Genomic DNA, 24,320 nt, shown 5'->3' with positions numbered 1-24,320 from the left:
GTAGTTGGTGAAACCACTAGCCAGGGTGCTGTGTAATCACGGGCAAACACGAAAACTTACTCAGATACAGTTCTCCCCTATTTCTAAAGAAATGTGCACTTGTATAAAGACTCTAGGTGCTGTACTTCAATGAGGACCCACGGGAATCTAAGGACTCAGAGCTGTTTCAGATTTCTCTTTAACTGTGTTTCCATGTTCATGCCTTTTCAAACAGTGAACAGAAGCTGGGGCGATCATTTATGCCTGAGGTAGTCCCAGTGCCCGGGGCCACATGATTATTAACAGCACTTCTGAAAGCTGAGGCAAAAATGGTATGCTCACCCATGTGAACTGAGTAGAAGAATATTATTTCTCATACTCAACTACGGACCAACATATGAATGCCTGAAAGTTCTGCAGAATATAGTCCCCTTTACAAAAATTTTTTAAAAATTAAAAAAAAATAAAATCAGTTGAAGTCTGGACCAAGAGTTTCTCAGCCTCAATGTTAGCTGTACAACAAAATCACTCACATAGTTCTGAAAACTCATCAACTGCTGAATCTGAATCAGGGCTTGGGAATCTGAATTTAACAAGCTCTTGGTGATCTGAGATCTGCAGCTAAAGCTAAGAAGCCCCAGAGAGCGGACACCAAGTATGAAGAAGGCTGGGATGACTGTATGGCATCCAATTGAAAGCTGCTGACTTTGCCTTCCTTCTGCACCCCCGCGGGACGATGTCTGGGGATGTTTTTGCTTGTCACAACTGACATCTAGTGAGTAGAGACAAGGATGCTGCTAAACAGCCCACAGTGCACAGGACAATTCTTATAACAAAGCATTATCATCTGGCCATAATGTCAACAGTGCTAAGGGTGACAGACCCTGCCTACACTGAAAGGGTCTTTGAGTCATGATGGGCCCAGCAGAGTGATTAAACAGAGTGATTAAACAGAAGCAAAATCACTTTACAAATATATAGGGGCTTATGCTGTACTGCAGATAACAAGCATCTTTAGGAAATGAAGTAGAGCTATGACAACTCTTTAGAAGTAAATAAAAAATCTTAACTTTAGGCTCCAGTTTCCTTCCAATATAGAAACTTTTGCTGGGATTAAGTCAGTCTTCATCAAAATCTACCCTTGACTTTTTGAACAGAAACTCAGAGGAACAAAGCATTGTAAAACCATACAGGATTATACAGATGTACATTTCTGCTCTAGGTGAATGTACTCACATTTAACACAGGAAAAAGTTGTTTCAATCTAACAAATAACTTATGTTCTGTGGCATAAGATACAGAACAAATAGAGAAATCACTTATGGTTCATATAATATCTGGTGGGAAAATCGCTACAAAACAAGTAACTGCAACAGTTACTTTAAAGCTTCTCATCCTAATTTGTTTAGAAACGATCAGAGCTCATGCTACAACCTGAGTTTCAGAATATGTTTAATATGTAGTTTCATTAACATTAACTCAAACTGGGCTAATAAAATGCTTTTCCACTGGTGGAGTCCCTGAGGAAATAGCTCTACTATCTAGTGTGTTAAAGCTAATTTATTAGCTTTCTCCAGAAAATGTAGTTATCAGGAAATACATATTTATAATACAATTTTTAATCTTGGGTAGTAATAGAATATGTTCCTGTAATCTTTGTATCCTAAAGCTCCATTTCATATTAAAACTGTATAATGCTCACCTGGTTTACTAAAAATTCAGAAACAAAATTTTAAATTCTTGTTTTTCTATATGAGGTTCAATTAAAGTGTTCTACACCAAAAATATAGAATGTTTCGACTGGTAACTGATGTAGTCACCCAAGGAAGTGAGAAATATGAAAACGCAATGGAAGCTTTGAAGCTATGATCTTAAGAGCAAAAAGCCATTTAAAAGTAGTGTGTTTAATAGAAGATATTTAGAGTTTTACACTGAGAAACCATGGCCGAGTATGATCACAGTGGAAGGTACTTTTTGTCTTTCAAGTTTCTCTGGTGTATATACTTTGTAGGCTGAGAAATTAAAGAATGGTAACCAAAACTAGAAATTACTGTATAAAGGAATCCAATCATTTTAGTAAGAAGATAAAAGCACCTATATATGTAGGGCAGTAATAATTCTCCCATTGCATCTTAATAATTTTAACAGAACAAACACCAAGAAAGAGTCAACCTTTGGCCAAATCATCAATGTTTAAAAGGAAGAAACTTCTGTACCTTTCCACATTCATTTATGCACCACAAAGAAATGTTAAAACACTGGTGATGCCTACAAGGCCACAGGAATGGAGGTAGAGATTTGCTCACGAACAGCATGGGTAGCTCCAACAGCCCAGGGATTAATCAATGACAGTACCCAAAGCCCCCAAAGGACAGAGTGAAGACAGCATACCCGACGAGGAGTCGGATGATTTTAGAGCAAAAGACCAACCGTCAGGGGTCATAGACGCACAGTGTGGTAAGCGCAGCTCCACGGGCTTCAGGAACTTGAGGCCATGGGGCCCACACATCACTAAGGGGCTCAGCAGTGTCTCACCTGCGGTCAGGGAGGGGGTAAGGGTGAGAGATTAGATGGCCAACTTTTCCTTCTAGACCACAGTTCTCCTCACGCCTTCTAATGACATGCTTTAAAGCCAAATGCAGTTAATTCTCTACAGACACAGTGACCAAGAAAAAGAAATGACAAATGTGTAATCGAGAATTTTCTAGTAGCCACTTTAAATAAAAAACAAAATAAATTTTAATATTTATGTAACCCAATATATCCAAAACATTATTTCAACATGTAATCAATATAGTGAATTTCTGCATTTCAGTGTGTATTTTTACACTTTCCAGCACATTTCAATGCATAACAGCCACAGGTAATTTTAAGAAACAAAACAGATGAACACAGGGGAAGGGAAGGAAAAATAAAATAAGATAAAAACAGAGAGAGAGGCAAACCGTAAAAGATTCTAACTATAGAAACAAAGTGAGGGTTGAGATGAAGGGGAGGTAGGTGGGAGATAGGCTAGATGGGTGATCCGCATTAAGGATGACACTTGGGTTGTGATAAGCACTGGGTGTTATATGTAAATGATGAGTCACTAAATTCTACTCCTGAAACACTGCACTATATGTTAACTAACTTGAATTTAAATAAAATCTTGAAAGAAAAAAAGTGAAAAACTAGGTAGAAAAAAAATTATTACATGAAAACTTCTTGCAAAAAAATTAATCTGGGAATCAATTTTATGACAAAGTAGAGAATATGCACATAACAGACAGAAACTTTGCCCCAGCTTAGTAGTGTTATAGTCATTTTTATGATTTTTAAAATAACCTGTCATTTCCTTACTGTCACAACAAAGATAATACTAGCCCATTAGGACTGCATTTCAAAACTGCTTATGTCTATCACCTCTCCTTTTTAAGTTTTCAGTGAAATAGTATTTTATTTTGTATCTTTCGTTTTCAATGAAATTTTTAACCAAGGATGTAAAATTAAAAAAACAAAAACCCCAAACGTAGCTACAGGTTGCTGGTGGCAACTACATTATATCATGAGGTTTTTGTAAGAAATGTTCAAATATACTTTTTACAAAAGCTACTTATAGGGCACCTGGGTGGCTCAGTTGGTTAAGCGTCTACCTTTGGCTCGGGTCATGATCCCAGCATCCTGGGAACGAGCCCCATGCTGGGCTCCCTACTCCGAGAGGAGCCCGCTTCTCCCTTTCCCTGCCACTCCCCCTGCTTGCATATGCTTTCTGTCAAATAAATAAAATCATAAAAAAGAAAAATGTTACTTATATCTGGTGTTTTAAATGTATTTGCTGCAGACCTGGTTTAAACTATTCATGCAGGGCCCACATATGTTAGTATTCCACAAAATGTAAGAAACTGAGCTAAAGTGACGTATTTAAGCAAGTAAAGCAACTGCTACAAGATTCCAAAAGAAGTCATCACACAGTTCATCACATCGTCTTGACAGATCCAGAAAGATTATGAAAAACAAAACAAAACAAAACAAAACAGCTTTCCTAGATTCCTTCAAGTTCAGAAACACGCACAGTAATACTCGATAGGGATATGTTGTTTACTCTGCTGAGTCTTACCGGGATCAGGGGTGGGAGATGAGCACCTGCCCTAAGACACTTCTATTCTACAATCATGTGACAGGCATGGAGCAAAGCCTTTCTAAGCGGGTGTTACCTAGACCCATCTCCAGAGATGGGTGAATGGCTCAAAGACAGATTTGGTGAGCTCTGCTAAGACCACCCAGCAGACAAGTGGAGGAATGCCCAAAGGCCTGTCAACTGTCAACACTGTCACTTTCACACTGAAAGCAGAGCCCACCATGTGCAAAGTCTAGTGTGCTCACGATGCGAGTCCAGGGCACGCTCATTTGCGCTCATTTGAGGGGCCTTCCCTGTGGGAAGAACATGCTGGGGTTGGCAAAGTAGAAAAGGGGTCCAGATTATGTTCTCAACTGAGCACTACAAGCTTTGAAGAGCACAGAAGGCAACTCTAATTATTAAAACTGCACAGAAAAATAAACACACTTACCTTTCTCCTTATCCAAAGGTGGGAGGATGCTGTTGTCTCGACAGACCTTGAAATAGATTTCCTGCTCAATTCCCTCAGGAATGGCTCCTTGTGGGATAATTATACTAACGCCAGTTTCTATGGAACTCAACACCCCGCCATTGCTGTTAAACACGCCTCGGGCTGTGGCCACCACAGTATGACCATCCTCATCTTCATCTTCTTCCACAGCTGAAGGGCTGAGAGTTCAGTAACATCAATGAGTAAACCCCCAACAACACACAGGCATTCCCACTATGACTCTAACAGGTGGTTTCATTTTATTTTATTTCTCCATATAATCAAGAAGGTAAGCTTTCAGTGACACGTTTTACTCACAGGAAGGATAAATCCTAATCCTCCCCGAGAAATCAACTTCACGTTTGAAGATAACTACTCAATTTCCCTCATTACTAATTTTTGCAAGCAGAAAGTACAAGGCCCAACCATCTTGCTCGCCTAACTGCTATGGTTCATTGGATTTAAGAAACACATTTTCACAACCACGAAGCTCGTGTTTTACAATCGGCAGTCACGGCTTAATTGGCAGCACTTTTTCTCCTTCTTAGTGATACACACACAGTGGTGCATTTATTTCCCAACGGAGGGCATCTGAGACCTGGTAAGTACTCATCAGGTTCTCCACCTCCCTGGGAGTCAGTGCCATGAGGTAACACTTTGGTGTGGGTACACCTCAAAGCACCCATGGGAAAAAAAAAAAAATTCACTTAGTACATAAAGAATACCAAAGACCAAGGGGATGTGGTATCAATGACTGCTTCAAAAATGTAGGCTATCAAGACTTCTTGAAGTAAAATTTTAAGTTCACAACCTGAAGGTGAGCAGAAAGATGGAATGACACAGTAAGTGTGTGAAGGGAAGCTGTAGCTTCATTCCCGCACAACCAGAACATCAGGGACAGTGCTGGTGTGTGTGAGGAAGAACAGGCTTCCCATCCCCCACTAAGGGAACGGTTCACAAAGAGAAGAAGGCAACATATTTCCATGAGCGTTCTTGCTCTCTGGACGCAGAATGAAGGTGGCCCTCCTGGCGCAGGTTCTGCCTGCTGGTGCTTCTATTTCAGCGGGCGGCCTGACAATTAAGTGGTTTTGGGAGGCTGAAACTGAGTCTGAGGTGAAAAAGAGCGGACAAGAACACAAATGCTTATGTTTTTGAGAGATCCTCACCAGGCCAAGGTTAGAGGTCATGGAAAGCTATGGTTGGTTGAGTAAGGGCTCTGAGGTCAGATGTAGCCCCCCACCCCCCAGCTGTGTGACTCTGCCCAAACCACAATGTCACTCATCCTCAGTCCTTGGTAAAACACAGATAACAACAACACCTACTGTCCATATGTGATCGTTCGCTGTATTACTTTATTAACATTATCTTGTACCTCTTGCAGGACCTTTCACCTAACAGCATTCATTGCAATAACACTGTGGTTTAAATAAAAATGTTAATAACGTTGGCTTAACAGTAACGTTCGGTTTAAAGTTGAAGTTAAAATATTCATTTTAAGTCCCAAATCACAGAAACTATATCCACACTCACATTAGACAAATCATAAGACAAAGAAAAAGGCAAAACTCTTACCTCACAGGAACAGCTTTAGGCACTGTGCTGATACTGTTCATTTGATACTTGGGCTTATCCGCATGGATGGAGAACGTTTCGACCCCACTGTCAAACTCAGGAGGCTGAGCTGCACAGTGTGGTTTCACAAGAGTTTGGGGAGAGGCGGGAGCTTTTGAAGCCAAGTCCGGCTTCTGCGCCGTCTCACTTGGCAGAAGGTTGTGGTTGAATTTAGGACTTTCAAACTTGCGCTCAAACGGCCGGGCGGAACTTGTATATGGTTTTGGTGTGAATCGATTATAGGCTGGAGTGACCGTTTTCTGAGTCTGTTCAGCTCCATTAATTGGAGCTTTATCTGGGAAACTTTTCTGGGGATAGAAAGTAGACTGAACAGTGTCTTCTCGGTTTGGTGGTCTGAAAGTTGCTGGCTTATTCTGAGACGGAGGTGGTTCTGGTTTGGACACTAAAGAATTCTGAAAATCCAGTGACACAGAACTACCTGAAAAAATAAACATATATAAACACTTTTAAAACTTCCTCAAAGAAGTTTAACAGCCCATCTGGTATCTCTTCCATTCTAACTTGTCTTGGTACTAGAGCTGAGGCCCAGGTCAGGGTCCCCACTGTTAGAAGATGGCTCTTGAGCCTCGGTGGCTGTGTCTGACATTGAGCGACCAGGAGCAGGATGGACACACTGTGGCGCTTTAGCGTGTCCTGCTGCCTTTGGAGGCAGGGTCATGCTACTAGGAGTCCAGGCCTCCAGAAACGGGTGGCTGAGTTGTCCCCTCTCCAACATCCGTAACAAAATAGAAACAGAATGACAATACAGCTATATTAAAAAAAAAAAAAAAAAAAAATCAGCACTATAAAATTCATCTAACTAAAGTCAAAAGGAAAGCCAAGGAATGAGAAATGCTATTTACAACCTGTATAATTGTATGGAATTAGGATCTAAAACCTTTGAAGAACTCCTATACACCCACAAGAATATTCTACCAAAGAGAAGATGGGCAAAGCTCTGCAGAGGCAACAACAGAAGTGAAGGTCGGAACGCTGGGTTACAGGATACTCAACCTCACTACTAGGAAAATGCAAACCCAAAATAAACCCCAAATACCATTTCACCCCCATCAGATTGGCAACACTTCACTTTGGTAATGCCAAGAGTTGGCAAAGATGTGGAAGAGGAATTTCCATGTATGGCTGGCGGCAGTATAAAGTAGTATCAACTGAATTCTAGCAATTCATTCAGAAAAAAAATAACATCAACGCTATACAGTCTTTCAGAAAAAAGAGAAAGAGGGGAACATGTCCTCAGCTCTCTTTTATGAAACTAGAACAACAATGACAGCAAAACCAGACAGGGACATCATTCAAAAGTAATGAACCCAAATTCCTTATGAACACAGCAATATATTTTACTACATTAACAGAACAAAGAAGAAAAAAGTTATGATCACCTTAAGGCATGTGACCAGATGCTTTCAGCAAACCACAAGGGAATAGAAGGGAACATCCAAAACATAATAAAGGGTAGCTCTGAGAAACCACAAAAAAACCAATAGCTAATGTGTTAAGGGAGAAATAGTAAATCTTTTTCTCCCTAGGATGGGGAAGCAAAGATGTCTACTCTCATCACTTCTACTCAACATTTTACTTGAGGTCCTTGCCAGCACAAAAAGGCAAGAAAAAGAAAAGGTGTTAAGAATTGGAAAGAATTAAAACTTCATCAGCAGATGTGAGTGTGGAAAGAAAATCCTAATATGGGGGTAATGTCAGTCTACCACTACAACCAGCTCATCTGGTTGAAGACTTGGCCTAGAATTTGATTCCTACATAAATAATTGAGAAATGTCTATAGTAGAAAAAGGCAATAGAAGAATGATAAACCATGGTATATTCTTAGGGTAAAAGAGAAAACCCTTTTTTTGAAAGGGCCAAATAAGACTAGGGGCATTTGGAGGTGAAGTCAGCAGTCCCCCTTTCAGGGAGTCTGATGGAAGGCAAAGAGACACAGACAGTTTGAGGAGGCAGCAAGAACAAAGCAAGGTGCTCTGAACAATGGAGTAGTGAGCTGCACACATCTGAGGGCAGAGGGAAAGGAAAAGATGAAGCTAGCAGGAATGCGGGAGAGGAGCCGCACCAGTGGCCCAGGGAGAGAGACAGCATGGGTAAGGGGAAATAGTTACTGCGCAGAGACCTGTGAAGGAGAGTGCGGGCAAAACCGCAGGGGTGCAGCTGTTAAAATGAATCTACTGGAGCTGCTGGCCCCCTTGCTGGGATTCTGCCACAGTACCTAACTATAAGATGCTGAGTGACACATGTTACGTGGAACTTTATAGCTTTCCTATATCCACGTGTGAAGAAGGAACATGATTTTTACAAGCCACCAAACATTTAGACATACTGGCAAACAAATACTATTTCCAAAAATTGAGCTGTGCTAGTAAAGGAGATTAAAATCTATTTAGCTTGCCTGATAACGATGGTCATAGTCCTAAAAACTGGAGATACACTTTTACTTACCAAAACCCTTAGTTTTCATTGTTCCCAGGCTAAAGGTTTTAAGCATATACATTTTAATGAAAAACCCTTCAAGAATTCGATTTTGTGTTACTCTATTACAGCAGTAATGCCAATTTTTGAACTTCCTACCTTCACCATGTGTCCCCTTGGCATGCGAGTGGAGGGCGAGAGAGGAGCTGGTACTGGGCTGAGCAGGCTGGGCATACTGGGAGGGCAATGGGGGAGGAGGAGGTGTGGCCTGGACGGGCTCATAGCGCTTCTCACCAAATGATCTATCCATGCCGTCAGCTTCAGGAGATTTTCCCCTGTAAGGAAACGAAGACAACGCCAACATATGAAAATGGATTTACATTTACAAAACAAGTTCTCATTCCCCTAGGTATCCCTGAGTTTAAAAAACAAAAGTCTAGAAACTTCACAATTTATTCTTAGGAATATAAATGGTTAACTCCACCCAAATATACAAACAAATTCAACCATTTATCAGCACGAGAAATGTGTAAGACAGCACAGATACTCCAAGAATATTAGTAAAACATCCAGAAGATGGCAACCAAAAGGCAGATGAAATTTTGGGTATACTTGTAATTTTGTGTCACTTACAAAAACCAGTAATGGTTGAGAGGTTTGAGAAGGTCTTCCAAATTTTTTGAAAAACATGTATTGGCCCAAATCTTCCTTAGATTCATTTCTGATTTTGTATCTAAGTTACAAAAAGCCTTGGCTGCTGGCATGTTCAGAGCACCACAAAAAATGGTTTTTCAGACTAGAGATTGGCAAATTTTTTTATCATAAAGGGCTAGACAGTAAATGTTGTTGGCTTTTGGGGCCATATAGGCTCTTGCACAATTACTCAAACTCTGCCCCAACACAGCCTTAATATGCAAATTAAATGGGTGTGGTTGTGTTCCAGTGACACTAAAAACACTGGACCTCTCTCACTTGGCAATTGCCCTTAATTTACCAGATCCATTTTTTGTTCCAACAACTGCTGGAGTAGCAGACATTGCCTGACTCTACAAGCTCATTTAAGTCAGATTGTGCCACGTGTGCTTATTTTTCCAGATTGCCAATTGTTAATATGTAACACATAAAATTCAAAAACAAAAGAAATCTTAAAAATAGACCCATAATTACAACACTGCCATCTAAACCTTTGCAAAGAGCCAAAGCTGCACTGGCTTTATGTGCACAAATAAAACAGACATTTGGAGAACGTATTTTCACAGAAAATTTCATTGACAAAGTCTAGTCTTGTGATTATCTTTAAAATGACGCTGTTACGTTGCTTTCAGGCTCTTACGCAAAGCACTTCAAGACTTTAAAATCTGAGAGTGCACATAATGCCAGTGACGCAGTGAGGGACACCTTATGTAACAGCCTCACATTAATGCCAGTCTTACCACTTGACGCTCCTTTTCAAGTAGTCATAGCTAGCGTAAGAGCCAAGAAATCTAGGTGACGGCAAAGCAAGCGCAATAGAAAAACGAAAGGAAACGGTCAATCTAACTAAGTACATTTGCAGCAAATGGAACTCAAATGTCATTTTAAAATAGCAACCAAAAAAATATACATCCGTTTCAGAAGAATTTGATCTATAAAAAAAAAACAACACTAACTCTCATGTAAGCTAGGAAAATCACCCGTAATTACAATACAATAACAGACCCTGCCCGCCCGCCTGCCCGCCCTCCACGTTTTCACTGCACAGCTAGTGAGTTGTAGCAAGGTACGTGAGCTCTACTTCTCTTCCACCTCTGCCATTTGCTTCACTTGCTAGTGGTGAGTAAAGAAGTGAGCTAAATAAAGGAGGGACAGTAGGAATAAGCAGCAGGCTCGGAATAAGAATGAAATGCTCCACTGAAAGAAGAGGCCCAGGCAAAGAGATCCTTAAGTGGACAGAAGCAGCGCTCCAGCACACCGGCTGCCGGGGCCCCCAGCGGGGTAACCAGGAGCGGGTGAGTGGAAACAGGACTGCTCTGAAACACGACCGGCGAACCTGCGCTCCTTCCTGGCAAGCCCTCATGTGTCACCAGTCCCCGAGTTAAGTCCTGGGATGGATGGAGCCCACTGCTAAATCAGCCATGCTTGAATCTCACAGCTCTCACGGGTGCACAGAAACCACCTAACCGCAATCTTACTTGGTTCTTAAAAAGCTGAAAATTGCTAACATTTACTTTGAGACCTGGAAGCCTCACAGTAAGTGTTCTCTTCAGAGAGACAGATTCTAGTGCCAGTAAAATTCCTCCTTGCCCTGAAGAAACTGAGTCTCTAGGGGGGGGACAGGTGCACATCCCCAAAGGCACTTTGCTCTTCCAGCCCCGTGGTGGGATCCTGGAAACTCCTCACCACCTGTGAAGACGAACAGCTGGGCCACTATTTCCAAATCACCCCAGTTCCAACCCACCTCTCTAGAATTATAAGCCAGGCAATAGCTACCTGCTTTCTGGGGATCTGTCCTACGCTAGCAGACTTCTCCCCTCTCTAACTCCTACCATGTTTGAGGTGTGTTTTTAAGTTAAATGTAAGCATGTATTATCCGGAAGAAGATACCTTTGCTATTTCTATATTTTACTTTAGAAAATAAAGGCCTGCAGGCAGTGTCCTCATGACAAAAACCAGTAAATGGTTTTGAAATACAGGACAAAAAAGGTCATATATTTTAAATGATTTCCTTGTTGTTGAAGTTGTCTTAATTGGGCACAAGCATACAACAGCACTAGAAGAGGGAGATGCAGAAACACCTCCTCTCTCTGTCATCCTTTCTTATTCCTCATTCCCCTTCCCAATGCTCTACCCACTGGATACCCACATGGGGAAACGCAGCACAACTATGAAGAGTTTTCACTTTATGACAGCCACAAAAGAAGGAAATGTAAACTAGTGCCCATCTTAAGTCACGCTTTGCTGCTCCCAGAACACTCACAACAGGAAACAATAAAAGCAAACACTCAAGAGTCCTGGGCGTATTCACAAAGACAGATGTTATCTCTTTCTGTCAAAGGCATATATCCTTGAGAAATCTCTGACCAGCTAAGACTTGTTCCTCCCAGAGCTGCATTAATGGAAAAGGGGGAAGCTGACGCACCTAGTACACTGTGCCCTGCACTGCTGAATCCCCACCCACCAAACACTAGGCAGAGTTCTAGACCCTGTCGGAAAATTATACATCACAAATATCTCACTAAGCCTTCTTTGTAGAAAACCCAATTAACGCAAAACCAAAAATGCTTCATCAGTTGATTCTCTGAAAAGACTTTTTATGTACTTTTTAGACCTAAATGTATTCTTTCAAGGCTATATTCTGTTCACCAAGTACAAAAATAAAATTTAAAAAATAAAATAAAATCTCTCTCCTTACACTACACCCTTGGACCTGCTTCGAACAATGAATGTGGGGCGCCTGGGTGGCTCAGTCGGTTGAGTGTCGGCCTTTAGCTCAGGTCATCATCTCAGGGTCCTTGGTATCATGCACCCCCATGTTGGTCTCCTTGCTCAGGGAGGAGTTGGCTTCTCCCTCTGCCTCTACCCCTCCCCCATGCTCATGCTCTCTGTCTCAAATAAAATCTAAAAAAAAAAAAAGGAAGAAGAAGAAGAATGAATATGTTTAACTAAATAAATGTGAGCTCACTAAGGCTCACTGTCTGAGTCTGGAACACTGGACACTGTCTGCATTTAACAATGCCCGCTGCAGCACTCAAAGTCTGCATCTGTAGTTCTCACAAACAGCTTTCTTCTCTAGACAAAGATTAAAATGGATGACAGTGGAAAAAAGGTTTTTAAAACTTCACCTCAAATGATGTCTAAGAACAGAGTGGTAATTAAAATTAGGTTTTTTTAATATTAGAGGTTTTAAAGTTTATTCTAAAAAAATTTCCACTCAGTTGTAAATAACAGTTAAATCCACATAATCCCAAGCATCTAATTCACTAAATATCTGGGTGCTTTGGAGCTTAGACACAAGAATGATTTGTGATGGCTTTTTGATGTGTCAAGTTGGGTAGGCCAAACTCCAACCCCCATCATTTGCTCAAACACTAATGTAGGGGCTACTGTGACAGGGTTTTATAGATATAATGCCTCTAGTCAGTTGAGTTCACTGGAAGATCTGCATGGACCCTTTAAAAGAGAACCTGGGCCTTCCCTGAACTCAGAGATTCCCAAACAGTTCTATATCTGCTCTTCCTGTTCTGTGAACTCACATCTCCCTTATCAGTAGGGTCCTAAAATGGTGTAAACGAGTTCCTTGTAATGAATCTGCATCTGTTTCTCATTCTTATGGGTTTGTTTTGCTGAAGTATGAACCCACCTTTGTCTATGTGAGTTTATATATCCTTCCCTCAGTGAGAATACAATACCAATAAAAACCCCAAGAAAGCAAGCATCAACAAGATCCCCAACAGACAAGTCAACAAAAAGGAGAACAGAACAAGGAAAAGAAACTTAGGTGCTAGGTCCTAGCTCTACCCCGTCATGTCACCTCACTGGACCTGTTTCCTTATGCATAAAACTGGACCAGAAATCTTACCTTGGGGAAAAAAAAAAAGAACTCGAGAAAACTCTACTGCCCTCCTTCAAATAATGTTGCCCCCTGCCATGCTATTTTATTTAAAAAGCAAAAACAGAAAAGAGGGAAAAGAACCATCATTAAGTGTGTTGCACAGAAGGGAGACTTATGATTCACCTAAAACCCAGGGTCTTCAGTTTACTCCCTTACCTAAAAACACTGACTGCGCTGGTACACCCTAGAGCTAGAAACTATGGACAGTGCTAAATGACTAGAGCTGATAGAAATCATGTATTATGGTCTTAACTTCCAAATACACTGAATTTCACATGATTAATTCTACCCTATGCAACTAAGCCTTTATGTCTCTTATTTTTAAAAGGCGAGTCTTAGGTGAAATAACTTACTTTGAAGAGTAATTAGAAAAATTTGGTTGATTCTGAGAATGAATTGGCTTGGCAGGCTCTGAGAGATGGCCAGCCGGAATGTGTGTAGGAGGCTTGTTTTCAAAACTTCTTCGGTCAAAGTATGAGAGCTGTTTTCGATAATATTCTTCATCCTCCTCGGGATCATAATGATTAGACCGAACAATATCTTCAGGTGGCTTCATCTGAGGTTTTTGAGGTTCTGGGATCCTAACAATGAATGACAAATGGAACAACTTTTTAGATGATAATTTTACAGAGAAAATGGAATATATATTTTATCTTGACCTTTCAACGCTATGATTATTTAAGGATTGAGCTGAGCAGTCTGATAGTCAAAATGGGCATTTCAAATACTCAGAAGGCAGCCCTCTTCTGGCTCCTGGAGCCTTTAACACAATCTAGTAAGCTTGATAATGATCTGGTTAGAGCCTCATGGCAGGTTAGAAGCAGTTAACTGGAAAGACAAAAGGGAACATACAACTAAGTGGAGAACTTCCCAAGTACTTACACCAATTTTAGCAACAAGTAATAACTGAGAGAATTCAAGAACTTTAATCCAGGATCGATAAATGATTCTCATATAAGGAAATGGCTCTATATAGTCCAAAGTTCTAGAGAGCACAGGAAGCAGTAGGGAAGAAATTAAGTTGTTCAGCAAATTAAGAGAGGTCTTCTTCAATTTACGAGGGATTATAGCCTGATAAATCCAGAGGAAGGTGAAAATATTATTCAGTCAAAAATGTACTGAATACACCTAATTTACCAAATACCAACCATAGCTTAGCCTAGCCTACCTTGAATGTGTTCAGAACACATACTTTAGCCTACAGTTGGGCAAAATCATCTAATGCCAAGCCTATTTTATAATAAAGTGATATTTCATGTAATTTATTGAATACTATACTGAAAATGAAAAACAGAATGGTTGTATGGCTACAGAATGATTTTAAGTGTGCTAGTCGTCTAACCCCCCTAATCGTGTGGCTGACTGGGAGCTGCCCCTGCCCAGCATCAGCAGAGAGTACTGTGTCATATATGGGGGGAAAAAAGCAAAATTCAAAAAGTACAATTTCTACTGAATGCATATTGCTTTCATGCCAATGTAAAGTTGAACAATCATTAAGTCACATCACTGGAAGTTGGGGACTGTCTGTACATTGTTATGTATGCTGTGCTTCGCAAAGTTTGCCTCAAAAATAGATAAATAGGTTTCACACCAAAAAAGGGGCTAAGCTTTCAGTAATTACAAGTTTATTTTGTGTGAAACAACTCATTTGCTAATGATACTGGCTAAAGGAGACCCCCCGGTAGTTTACATTATCATGAAAAGCACAAGACATCATTAAGAGGAAAATCTGTATGTTAGATAGTAGTTCCTCTTTATCAAAAGTACAAATGTAAGCAAATTAAACATATGAGTTAGGCAGAAAAACTGTATTCAAACCCAGTCTGTCACTTGCAGTGTGACAAGACCCCTGCTCAGAGGGCTGTTGGCCAGGTTTCTCTCCTGGCTCCACCAAGTCCCAAAGCTACTCAACCTCTCTCAGCTCCAGTGCCTGCCTCTCTTTCAAATGGAAGAAAGGACCGTCCACCCACATGGCATTGAAGTGTTTAGAACAATGGCAAGCATATGGCACGGGCTCACTAAATGATTAATTTTTGTTATTTTAGCCAAACTGAGTCTGTTTCTTTACCCCTAAAAGCCTAAAAGAGATTGCATGTCTAAAAGCACAAACCAAATAATGTAATACAAATATAAAAGGCTTCTGGGGCGCCTGGGTGGCTCAGTGGGTTAAGCCTCTGCCTTCAGCTCAGGTCATGATCCCAGTGTCCTGGGATCGAGCCCCGCATCGGGCTCTCTGCTCCGCAGGGAGCCTGCCTCCACCTCTCTCTCTCTGCCTGCCTCTCTGCCTACTTGTGATCTCTGTCTGTCAAATAAATAAATAAAATCTTAAAAAAAAAAATAAATAAAAGGCTTTAACATTTTTATTTTAATCGCTTGCTAGAAAAATATCCTTTTGAAAGATTTGATTACTAAAGGCGTAACAAAGATCTGTTACAGAAGACATAATCAAGACCTTCATTTTTCTTTCTAGGGCCACTGTCTTAGTTAAAAAGACTGGTAGTTTTCATTTAAGGACAAACAAGGTCCTTTCCCTTTTCCTTCCTCTCCTCTACTTACATAGTAAAGAGGCTTCCTCACTGACTGGAAGGGTCAGACTCCAGGTCAGTTCCATGCCATGAACACCACAGAGCATACCCACCTGTACAGTGTTTTGTCGTGTTCACTGAACTGATTCTGAGGAGTGGCTTTAGGACCAATGATGGGAGCACCTGGGGGTTTAGATGCTACCTCTGGAGGCTGCAAAACAGAACACAAACATGCCCCAGGAACAGATAATTAAAAAAGAGGCTTCATTTAAGCAGGGGAGGGAGAGCTAGGAAGCATTCTGAACCGCTCCTTCACTGAAGGTGCCCATGCATCCAAGGCAGGAAAGGCATGGTTTCATGCTTACCTTAAAACCAGCAGTGTGGTTTTCATCCTTCTTGCTCTCCAATGATGCAGATCTTTTGTTTTCAAACATTTTAACTCTAGTGAGCACAGACTGGGGTTTCATTGCTGGATCTTCCTCCTCGTCAGTCAGAGTTGGGGGTGGAGGCAGTGGTTTGGTATTTGAAGGCAGAACTTCTGGCTTGTGTTGAGATGCAGGTATTAGAGGAGGGACAACTGCAGCACCATGGAGAGGCTCATAGTGGCCTGCTTTAGAGGTAAATCCTTGTGATGGTACTTGCTCGTAACTTCGTGGATATTGGTCAAAATACTGTTTGGGTTCAGGCGCCTTTGGGCCTGCTGAAGAATAGGACTGTGCTTCTGGTCTGTATCTAGTATGCATGTCATACCCGGGAGTTGGCTGCTCTTCATGTCGTAGGGTGGAGGTTCTGGGTGGCTGGTCAAAGCGTGGTCTGCTGTCATAGGGCAGAGAGGCTGGCTCTTCAAAACGTGGGTAATAGCCTCGTTCTGAGGACTCTTCAGGATGCTGTCTGGAGTCAGGGTCCCGAGGGTGCTGATTATCAAAAGAAGGCCGAGGCTGGTAGGGCTGTTTGTCATCATAATAGGACCACTGCTCTTCATATGAAGGAATGCGCTCTTCGTAGCGGAGACGATGGTCATAGTTTCGAGAAAACTGGTCTGTGTAGCCTGACGAGTCATATCTGTATGTGGCCTGCTCGAGGTCTCTGTTGGCTTGTTTCTCTACATATGGGGGTTGGGATTCATAGCTCAGATTAGGCTCTTTGTCTGGCCTCTGCCCTGTGTGACCGACAGCTGGCTGTTTCAAAACATGATTCTGTCTCATCATTTCCTCAGGATAGGGATCTTTTCTATATACCTGTATAAAATATTCATGTGTAAGTACAAAGGCTTGTTTTCAATTCTAACCTACTTTAATAAACAAAAATAGAATTAAGTATGTGAAAATGGTATGTTCTACCATTTATTACCAAGACAGGAAAGAGATTAGTGAGAAAGCTAGTTTAAGTGAAAGCTCAAAATTTATAATGCAGGTAGGGGGGCTTTTATGTTTTAGCATGTTCTAAATGAAAAGGGAGTTAAAGATAATTATTAAATTTAGCAGAAAATTAATACACTGAACCGATTCCACTTGATTTGGACACCAAAAATAAAAATCGTAAAGAAATCTTATGGACACCAGAATTTACAAAACACAAAAATGCTTATGATGAATCACAACTAGTAATTATAAGGAATTCTGGAAAATACTAAAAGCCAAAAAATGAAAATAATAAAACATTAAGCACAAATCCCAATTAAAAAGCCTATTTTCAAATTATCAATATACCACCAAAAGCCATGCAAACTATAAAACTGAAATGATTCGTACTGATTCGAAAGCACTATGGAGTTAAGCCCACAGTAAAAAAGCAAAAAGAACACTTAAAGGGCAAAGCAAAAATGATCGTGTGCTAGACTGATGGAGAGCGACAAATGAGGGCAACACTGCAGCACAGGTACCTTTGCTGGATCTACATGCGACGGCAATGATGGCTCTTGATCTCTTAGCATTATGTGAGCTGCCTCAGTGCTTGGTGTTCTTAAAGAATCAGCTTGTGGTGAGTAAGAGGTGGAAGGAGCTGGGATGGGCCCCTCCAGTCTGACATTAGTTAAAGTGACATTATGGTTAACAGCAGAGGTTGATGATGCTGGGTTTGTTTCAGGCGAAAGGTAAGGGACTGGAGATGAGGCTTCTGCTTTCTGTGAAGTGTTTAAAATATTTTAAATATAGTGTTTTTGTTTACTGCTAACTTCCCACTTCCATTTATAGGGGTTGGCAGACATACATTTTAAGTGTGCTGAATAACAAAGCTATGACCTCACGTCCTCAGTGAAAAAAAAAATTCAGTATACTGCTGTGTAAGACGAACACACAAAGCTTAGAATTAAGTCCTTGGTATTCTCAAATCAAAATTAAAGATTAATTCTTAATCTGAAGAAAGGACAAAATATATTCTTCAACTCAATCACCACATTCTAAAATTTAATAATGCACCTCTAACTACAAAACGTTGAATGCTTGCTGCTTACCTGTTGAGAGGCTGTTTTAAATCCAGGGGAGTCTATTCTATGAATTGGTTGTGGCTGCGCTTGTGGTGAATAAGGAGGATATGTTTGGTTTTCATGATGCATCCCAGAGGAGTCCTCTCTTACAGGCTCAGAGGACCGTGTAATGGCAGACTCCGGTGGAGTCCCAACCTCATCATTAAGAGTTTCATCTAGTTCTTGATCAGTGTAGGCCCCGCCTTCTGTATCTGTGTCTTCATAGTCAGAAGTGTGTCTACTGTCCGTGCTATACATTGAGTATTCACTACCTGGGGCTGACAGGTAGGACAGACGATCATCATGCAAATCAAGGTCATCACTTGTAGCACCATCCGCCTGGGTCAAATAAAAGTAAATTAAAAATTTTATTCAGTAGTTCTTTAAGAGATGGCCTTTATTTTTACAAGGGAGATTGAAAAGGATATTTTTCTTCGGAGAAATCACATCTATTTCTTGAAACTTCTGGCGAGGAAAGGTCAAGAAGATTGTACAAGCACACATGCAGACACACAGAGCATCCCTTGAGATCTGAAGGTCTTGGAAGAATGAAATTTTGGCTGCTTAGCCACGACAAAGCTGGACTCTGAGGCTCAGCCCCAGAGATCAATGAAGGAACCCTGACACCACTCAGGTTTACAAAACCTAATCAGTGTATCAGCCCAAAGCAAAGTGAAGAGGGAGAATGTTATCAAACCAAGCTCACATAAACAACGACACACTGACAGAACAGCGCATTTAAGAGTAACTATGAAAATAAATGCCACAGTTCAAGTTGAGTAAGAGCTTACATATATTTTTATAAATACATCTAAGTATATATATAAAGAAAACAACTTTTTAAAAAGTTGGTATTTGGCCCTCAAGTTTTTGTAAAACAAAATGGAAAAGCATCATCACCTAAGTGCCAGCTGCCTCATTAAATTAAGAATTAACTGTCTTTACTATTTTTCACAGATGTATCCAATGGATGGTGAGTGAAAAATGCAATTATGTTTCTCTTTCATAAGTAATTAAGAGCTGAGTTGGTTTTTATTAGTCTACATTATCTTCTGAGTAGACCAGAAAGAAAATGAGAAGCATCTGAGGGAAAGGAATCTAAAGAACTGCATCAACAGGCTGCCATTAGATACCAGTTTGAAACCAGTACCTGGATTAATCAGAACAGTCCCTGAAGATCTTGCCTGGACACTGTGCCCAGCTGGGCACGAGAGTCGAAGGATCTGGAATCTAGAATTCAGACAATCTTCCTTCCATTTTAAGCATAGACTGAAGGACAAACAAGGCCTGAGCCGCCTGAATGGAACATTCCACACAGTCCTATGCTAGGCTCTCTTAAGAGCCTCATCCTGAGTGCTGCCCTCCTGATAAGAATAAATAAATGAATCTTTAAGGAAAATAAAAAGGAAGAGAAAAAAAAAAAAGACTAGGGGATGTGAGGTGTCCCAGGGTCTCTGGTTTTCAACAGAGGACCTGCTGAGCTCAGGGAGCGAGAACTCCAGGGCTCTGCTCTAAGTTACAGCAGAGTCTCTCCCACTGAAATCTCAATGACTTCTCAACTCTATAACGGCTGCCGCAGAAGAGAAGTCTTTGCTATCTTCTCTAACTTCTAATGCACCAGGGCTCTGGAAGACTATTACCCAGCAGCCAGCCAGGGAAATATTTAAGTCCTTGGGGAAGAATTAACTTGGAACTCACCAATCCACCTAGCTTTTGCAGTGGTATGAAATGCGCAAAGTGAGCAAGAACCACGGATTGCTATGAACCAAGAAATGACATATGCCTACATGTTAAGAAAGTCTCAGGATGACTTTCCTTGGTTTAGTTGGGAACACATTAAGACTGTATCAGATCTTGCAAAAAAGAACTCTTTCCAGCAATTAGAACAGAGAAATTCGCTCAGGAAAGTCAATGTGAAATGAAGTGGTTTTGGTTTAAGACTCTATTATGATAAATTATACTTGAATAGAAGGGGCAGGAGATCTACCAAGCTTGATTTAAATTTTAACAACCTATTCTGATTTCCAAAATGCATCAATCTATTCTAATAACAAATGATCTGTTTTTCCTCACATAAGTTAGGGGAGTTAGACCCGTATTTTAAAATCCAAGCAAAGACAGGAAGCGCACTATAGTATCATGAAAAGAAATCATAGAAAATTAAGATATGTGGATTAAAAAAAACCCTCAGATAGGCAGATAGCATACTTTGTGCATTTATAAACTAATTTTATTTCGGGAATCACCAAGGCAAGCTATTAACCATTCTACCTGAGAAAGGCTGCTAACAGAATTGTGTTTTTACAGATTAGTATGGAGAGGACTACAAGTCTTTATATCAAAAATTAGTAATAGTGTGTTTCTGTAAAGTGATGCAGTGGTTTTTTTTTTTTTCCACCTCAATTTGTCTGTCAAGTGTCCCAGCTGATATGCCAGTTATTCAAAGTGGTCTGATCTCCTATGATAGTCCATCCCCTAAAGTGGTACTGATGAGAAAAACCACGATTCTGACACATCAATACAGGTGGGAACAGCAGACCAAACACGACCTCTAGATGTAAACATTTTCACATCCCTTCTCACAAAGGTCGTGCTTTCCGGACAAAGGGCACAGTGGTCCCAAGCATGCAGCATGCACTGCTAGAGCACCTGTAGCCAGAGCCAGGCAGAGGAAAGTAGGGGCCGTGCAGGGGCCAAACACAACCAAAACCAAGCCAACAACAAAATACTAAAACAAAACGAAACAAAACAAAACAAGAGATATTCTCAATCTTTTCTAGCAACCAAAACATATTAATACTGTACTGAAGGTAAAAGATAATAAAAGTTTCTTTCAGCTGTATCAACTTGCCCAACAAAATGAAAAGACCTTTCCCATCAAAGACTGCTATAAAACCAGAAAGACTGATAACAGAAAGTAGTTATTTTAAAGTTGGCCATTTAAATGTACATAAAAATAAAAATTTATATCTAAAAAGGATGTATTGCTCTGTTCATTATCTCCTAGTATGTTGTAACAATATGAACAGGTACTAAGCGCAAAAAAAAATCCCTAGGTAAACAAAGTAATAAAATAGGTTCTTTACTTAAAACTCCTCAAAGTCTTTCCTATGCTGGTAGATACAGTGCTGCCCCTCACTGTGCTGCTGGTCCCTTACAGGGGGGATATGGCTACAGTATTTCCCACCCATTACTTGTGGTTAAGAGTGCCTTTTTCTTCCAGACCAAGTTCTGAATCTCGTGCAGAGAACAGCACTTTGGTGAACATGGACCCAGCACACTCAACTCTCCTCGCCTTCAGAGGAGAAAACTGAAGCCAGGTGCTAAGTTATTTCTCAGTCAGAGAGGGGCAGAGCCAAAACTCTTGCTCTTTTAGTTAGCATTTGAGAATTCTCTGAGAGAGACCACAGAAGTGGTAATTCAACAGGTGGGGAAATTTCAGAACCTTTTACTATCAAAAACAGCTTTCATGACCCCCACATACAAATTATAAAAAGTTAAAAGCAAACTCTCCCCAAATTACTCTAATACATTGATCTCAACAGAAAACAATGGTAACTCAAAGGCATCTCTGATTAGTCATATCATCTACTGTAAGGGCTAAGGATCAGGAAGTTTCTTACCTTTCCCTCAGAAACCCATACCAACTGGTTCTGTTGTTGCTGAATTGCTTCTTTCAGTGCACCATACCAACCATCATTCATTGAATTTAAGTTAATCGTAGCTGAAAATAAATTAACAACATTGTTTTACAGTTAGAACTCTGTAAAAAGCCAGAATTCATTCAACCCTAAATGCGCCAGCTCAATCATCATTCCTTAGTTATTTGAAGGATAATGTTTGAGGACACACACCTTTGAAATTTCTATTTTGGCATGGTACATGTTCTCTGACTCAAACAGCAGCTGTTAATGTTAACAGGAAGCTTTCCAAGGCAAAGGTTATACATATCACTTTTAGCATTTGAACAACTCAGTATTTTTGTCTACATATTGTTGCCTAGACATTTTAAACTACATGAAGGCCTTTAATCTACTCACTTGTAAAAAGATGGTGATTATTTTTACGAAGTTTATGAGACCGTTCATATAACTTTCTGGCACTTTTCCGAGATTCTGGACATAACCTCATCCTCATGGTTTTCACACCCTGCTTAGAATCAGGGTTAAGGAATACCACAATGGGATACCACTGGGCATAATTCAGACGATCAACTGCATTTGGTGTTACATCTAATAAAGCATGTTTGTCCTGGAGGCACATATACACACAAAAAGTAAACAAGGACACAAGACAGAGTTAATTAAGAATCTTCACCTTCAAAAAAAAGTCACAGCCTAAAATACATTCCAATGGTAATGGACATTTAATTGGGCTCCAAAATGTCTCAAGAGTACATGTTAGGAAAAACTGTAATCAGAATTCAGTACAATTTCTGGCCCAATTAAAAACAACAACAACAACAACAAAAAAAACTTCGCGCTCACTTTAAGATAGCCCTGATACTTGCAAGTTGACAGTATTATCTGTGTTCTGTAAAGTGAGAGTATACAAATTTAATGTTCCTGACATGATCTTATAAAGTAACTATATTCCCTATGCATATAAATATCTTTTGATGCATGTAATACTGTTTCAGTGAAAGTGGTTATGGAATGTCCTTAAGTAGGGGCTTAATCTTCTTATGGCAGGCCAGTAATAATTTTAGAAAAGCTACTTTACTACTTTCAAATTAACTGAACTTCATCCCACTCAAACAACATTCACAGATTATAATGAAATAGGTCAATTTTCAATAACTTACCTGATCTATTATTTGCTTTATTGTATGAAGGCGAATAATGCCAGAGCTACGTTGGTCAGTTCCAGCATCTCGTGGTTCACTTTCTATCCATGACATCAAAAGACAAAAACAAAAAATCAAATGTCCATTGATTAGACCACAGTTTTTCAACTACTGGGCACTACCACATGCTGGACTCTGTAATAGTTATAGGGGCTGTCCTGTGCACTACAGCCTGTTCAGCAGCATTTCTGGCCACCTCCTACTACATGCCTCTCGTCCGTATTATGACAAATAAAAATGTCTCGAGGAGTGGCCAGTATCCTCAGTGAAGGAGATCCCTGGTCGACTGTCACTGGGTTAAATTAACACTTCCCAAGAATTCTGGGATTAGAAAAGGTAAGCAAGGCACTCGTTTCAGGAGCGATATTCAATGGGGTGCCAAAAAACTTTAGCAATCAAGTAATACTTTTGGGGGACATATGTTTGAAAGATCAAAATTAAAAACAATAAGGAATTAATAAGTAAAACTTAAATAAAAATTATTTTAGACTGTCACTGGTCAAGAAAAATTGTTAGGTGCCTGGGTGGCTTGGTTGGTTAAATGACTGCCTTCAGCACAAGTCATGATCCTGGAACCCAGGATCAAGTCCCACATCCAGCTCCCTGCTCGACAGGGAGTCTGCTTCTCCCTCTGACCATCCCCTTCTTTTGTGCTCTCTCATTCTCTCCTTCACAAATAAATAAAATCTTAAAAAAAAAAAAAGAGAAAAGAAAAATTGTCAAATATGGCAATTCTTTCAATTGAAAATGAGATTTTTAAAAATAAACTTAAAAATAATATTGATGAGCTTGCTTCCCTTAAAGGAAAATAAAATGATCGATTCTGTTTTGGTATAAGTAAAATATTTAAACTTGAAATAATGTTGAGTTTCATACATCTATATTTTATGTTTTCCAAAAATTTTCTAACTATGTTCTGGAAAAAGACATTAAAAAAGAGGTAAAAATATGTATGTATGGAGACCCATTTTTTCTTTTGCCTAACACTCTAGGATGGGTTGGCATGGCACTATTTCCAAAGGTTTTACACATTGTGACATGCAAAGAAAATGACATTATTTGTACAGCCAACAGAGATAACTTAGGAGGCCTCTTCTGGGTGAAGCCCCATCCAGCCGCTGGTGGCCAATGAGATCAATACCTGGATAGGTCCACAACCCATAAGCAACAATGCTGTAGCAGAGGGGCTGAGGAGTTCTGGGTTAGAGGACTTTTTGGAACCTGGGTGCAGAGAAGGCTGTTAATTTGTAACTGAGACAGCCTGCGGTTTCACACTGGCATC

General features: G+C 40.3%; 1 protein-coding gene across 11 annotated transcripts in view; it reads right to left on the bottom strand.

Annotated features, from left to right (window-relative positions):
• Nucleotides 1-24,320, bottom strand: part of TJP1 (tight junction protein 1) — a 251,152-nt gene that overhangs the window by 1,568 nt on the left and 225,264 nt on the right. For 7 of the 11 annotated variants that reach the window (XM_047735914.1, XM_047735925.1, XM_047735919.1 and 4 more), the window contains 12 exons: nt 22,997-23,079; nt 22,233-22,443; nt 21,816-21,916; nt 18,181-18,531; nt 17,611-17,850; nt 16,094-16,966; nt 15,842-15,939; nt 13,557-13,784; nt 8,772-8,947; nt 6,138-6,615; nt 4,527-4,744; nt 2,371-2,514 (listed from right to left, as the gene is read on the bottom strand). In XM_047735914.1, the coding sequence (XP_047591870.1) occupies nt 2,371-2,514; nt 4,527-4,744; nt 6,138-6,615; nt 8,772-8,947; nt 13,557-13,784; nt 15,842-15,939; nt 16,094-16,966; nt 17,611-17,850; nt 18,181-18,531; nt 21,816-21,916; nt 22,233-22,443; nt 22,997-23,079 (3,201 nt within the window). The remainder of the gene's footprint in view (nt 1-2,370; nt 2,515-4,526; nt 4,745-6,137; nt 6,616-8,771; nt 8,948-13,556; nt 13,785-15,841; nt 15,940-16,093; nt 16,967-17,610; nt 17,851-18,180; nt 18,532-21,815; nt 21,917-22,232; nt 22,444-22,996; nt 23,080-24,320) is intronic. The other 4 variants (XM_047735915.1, XM_047735916.1, XM_047735918.1 and 1 more) reach the window with 4 other exon arrangements.

The sequence above is a fragment of the Lutra lutra genome, chromosome 7 (assembly GCF_902655055.1).
Source record: "Lutra lutra chromosome 7, mLutLut1.2, whole genome shotgun sequence".
Classification (NCBI taxonomy): domain Eukaryota; kingdom Metazoa; phylum Chordata; class Mammalia; order Carnivora; family Mustelidae; genus Lutra; species Lutra lutra.
This window is presented reverse-complemented; position numbering and strand designations above follow the sequence as displayed.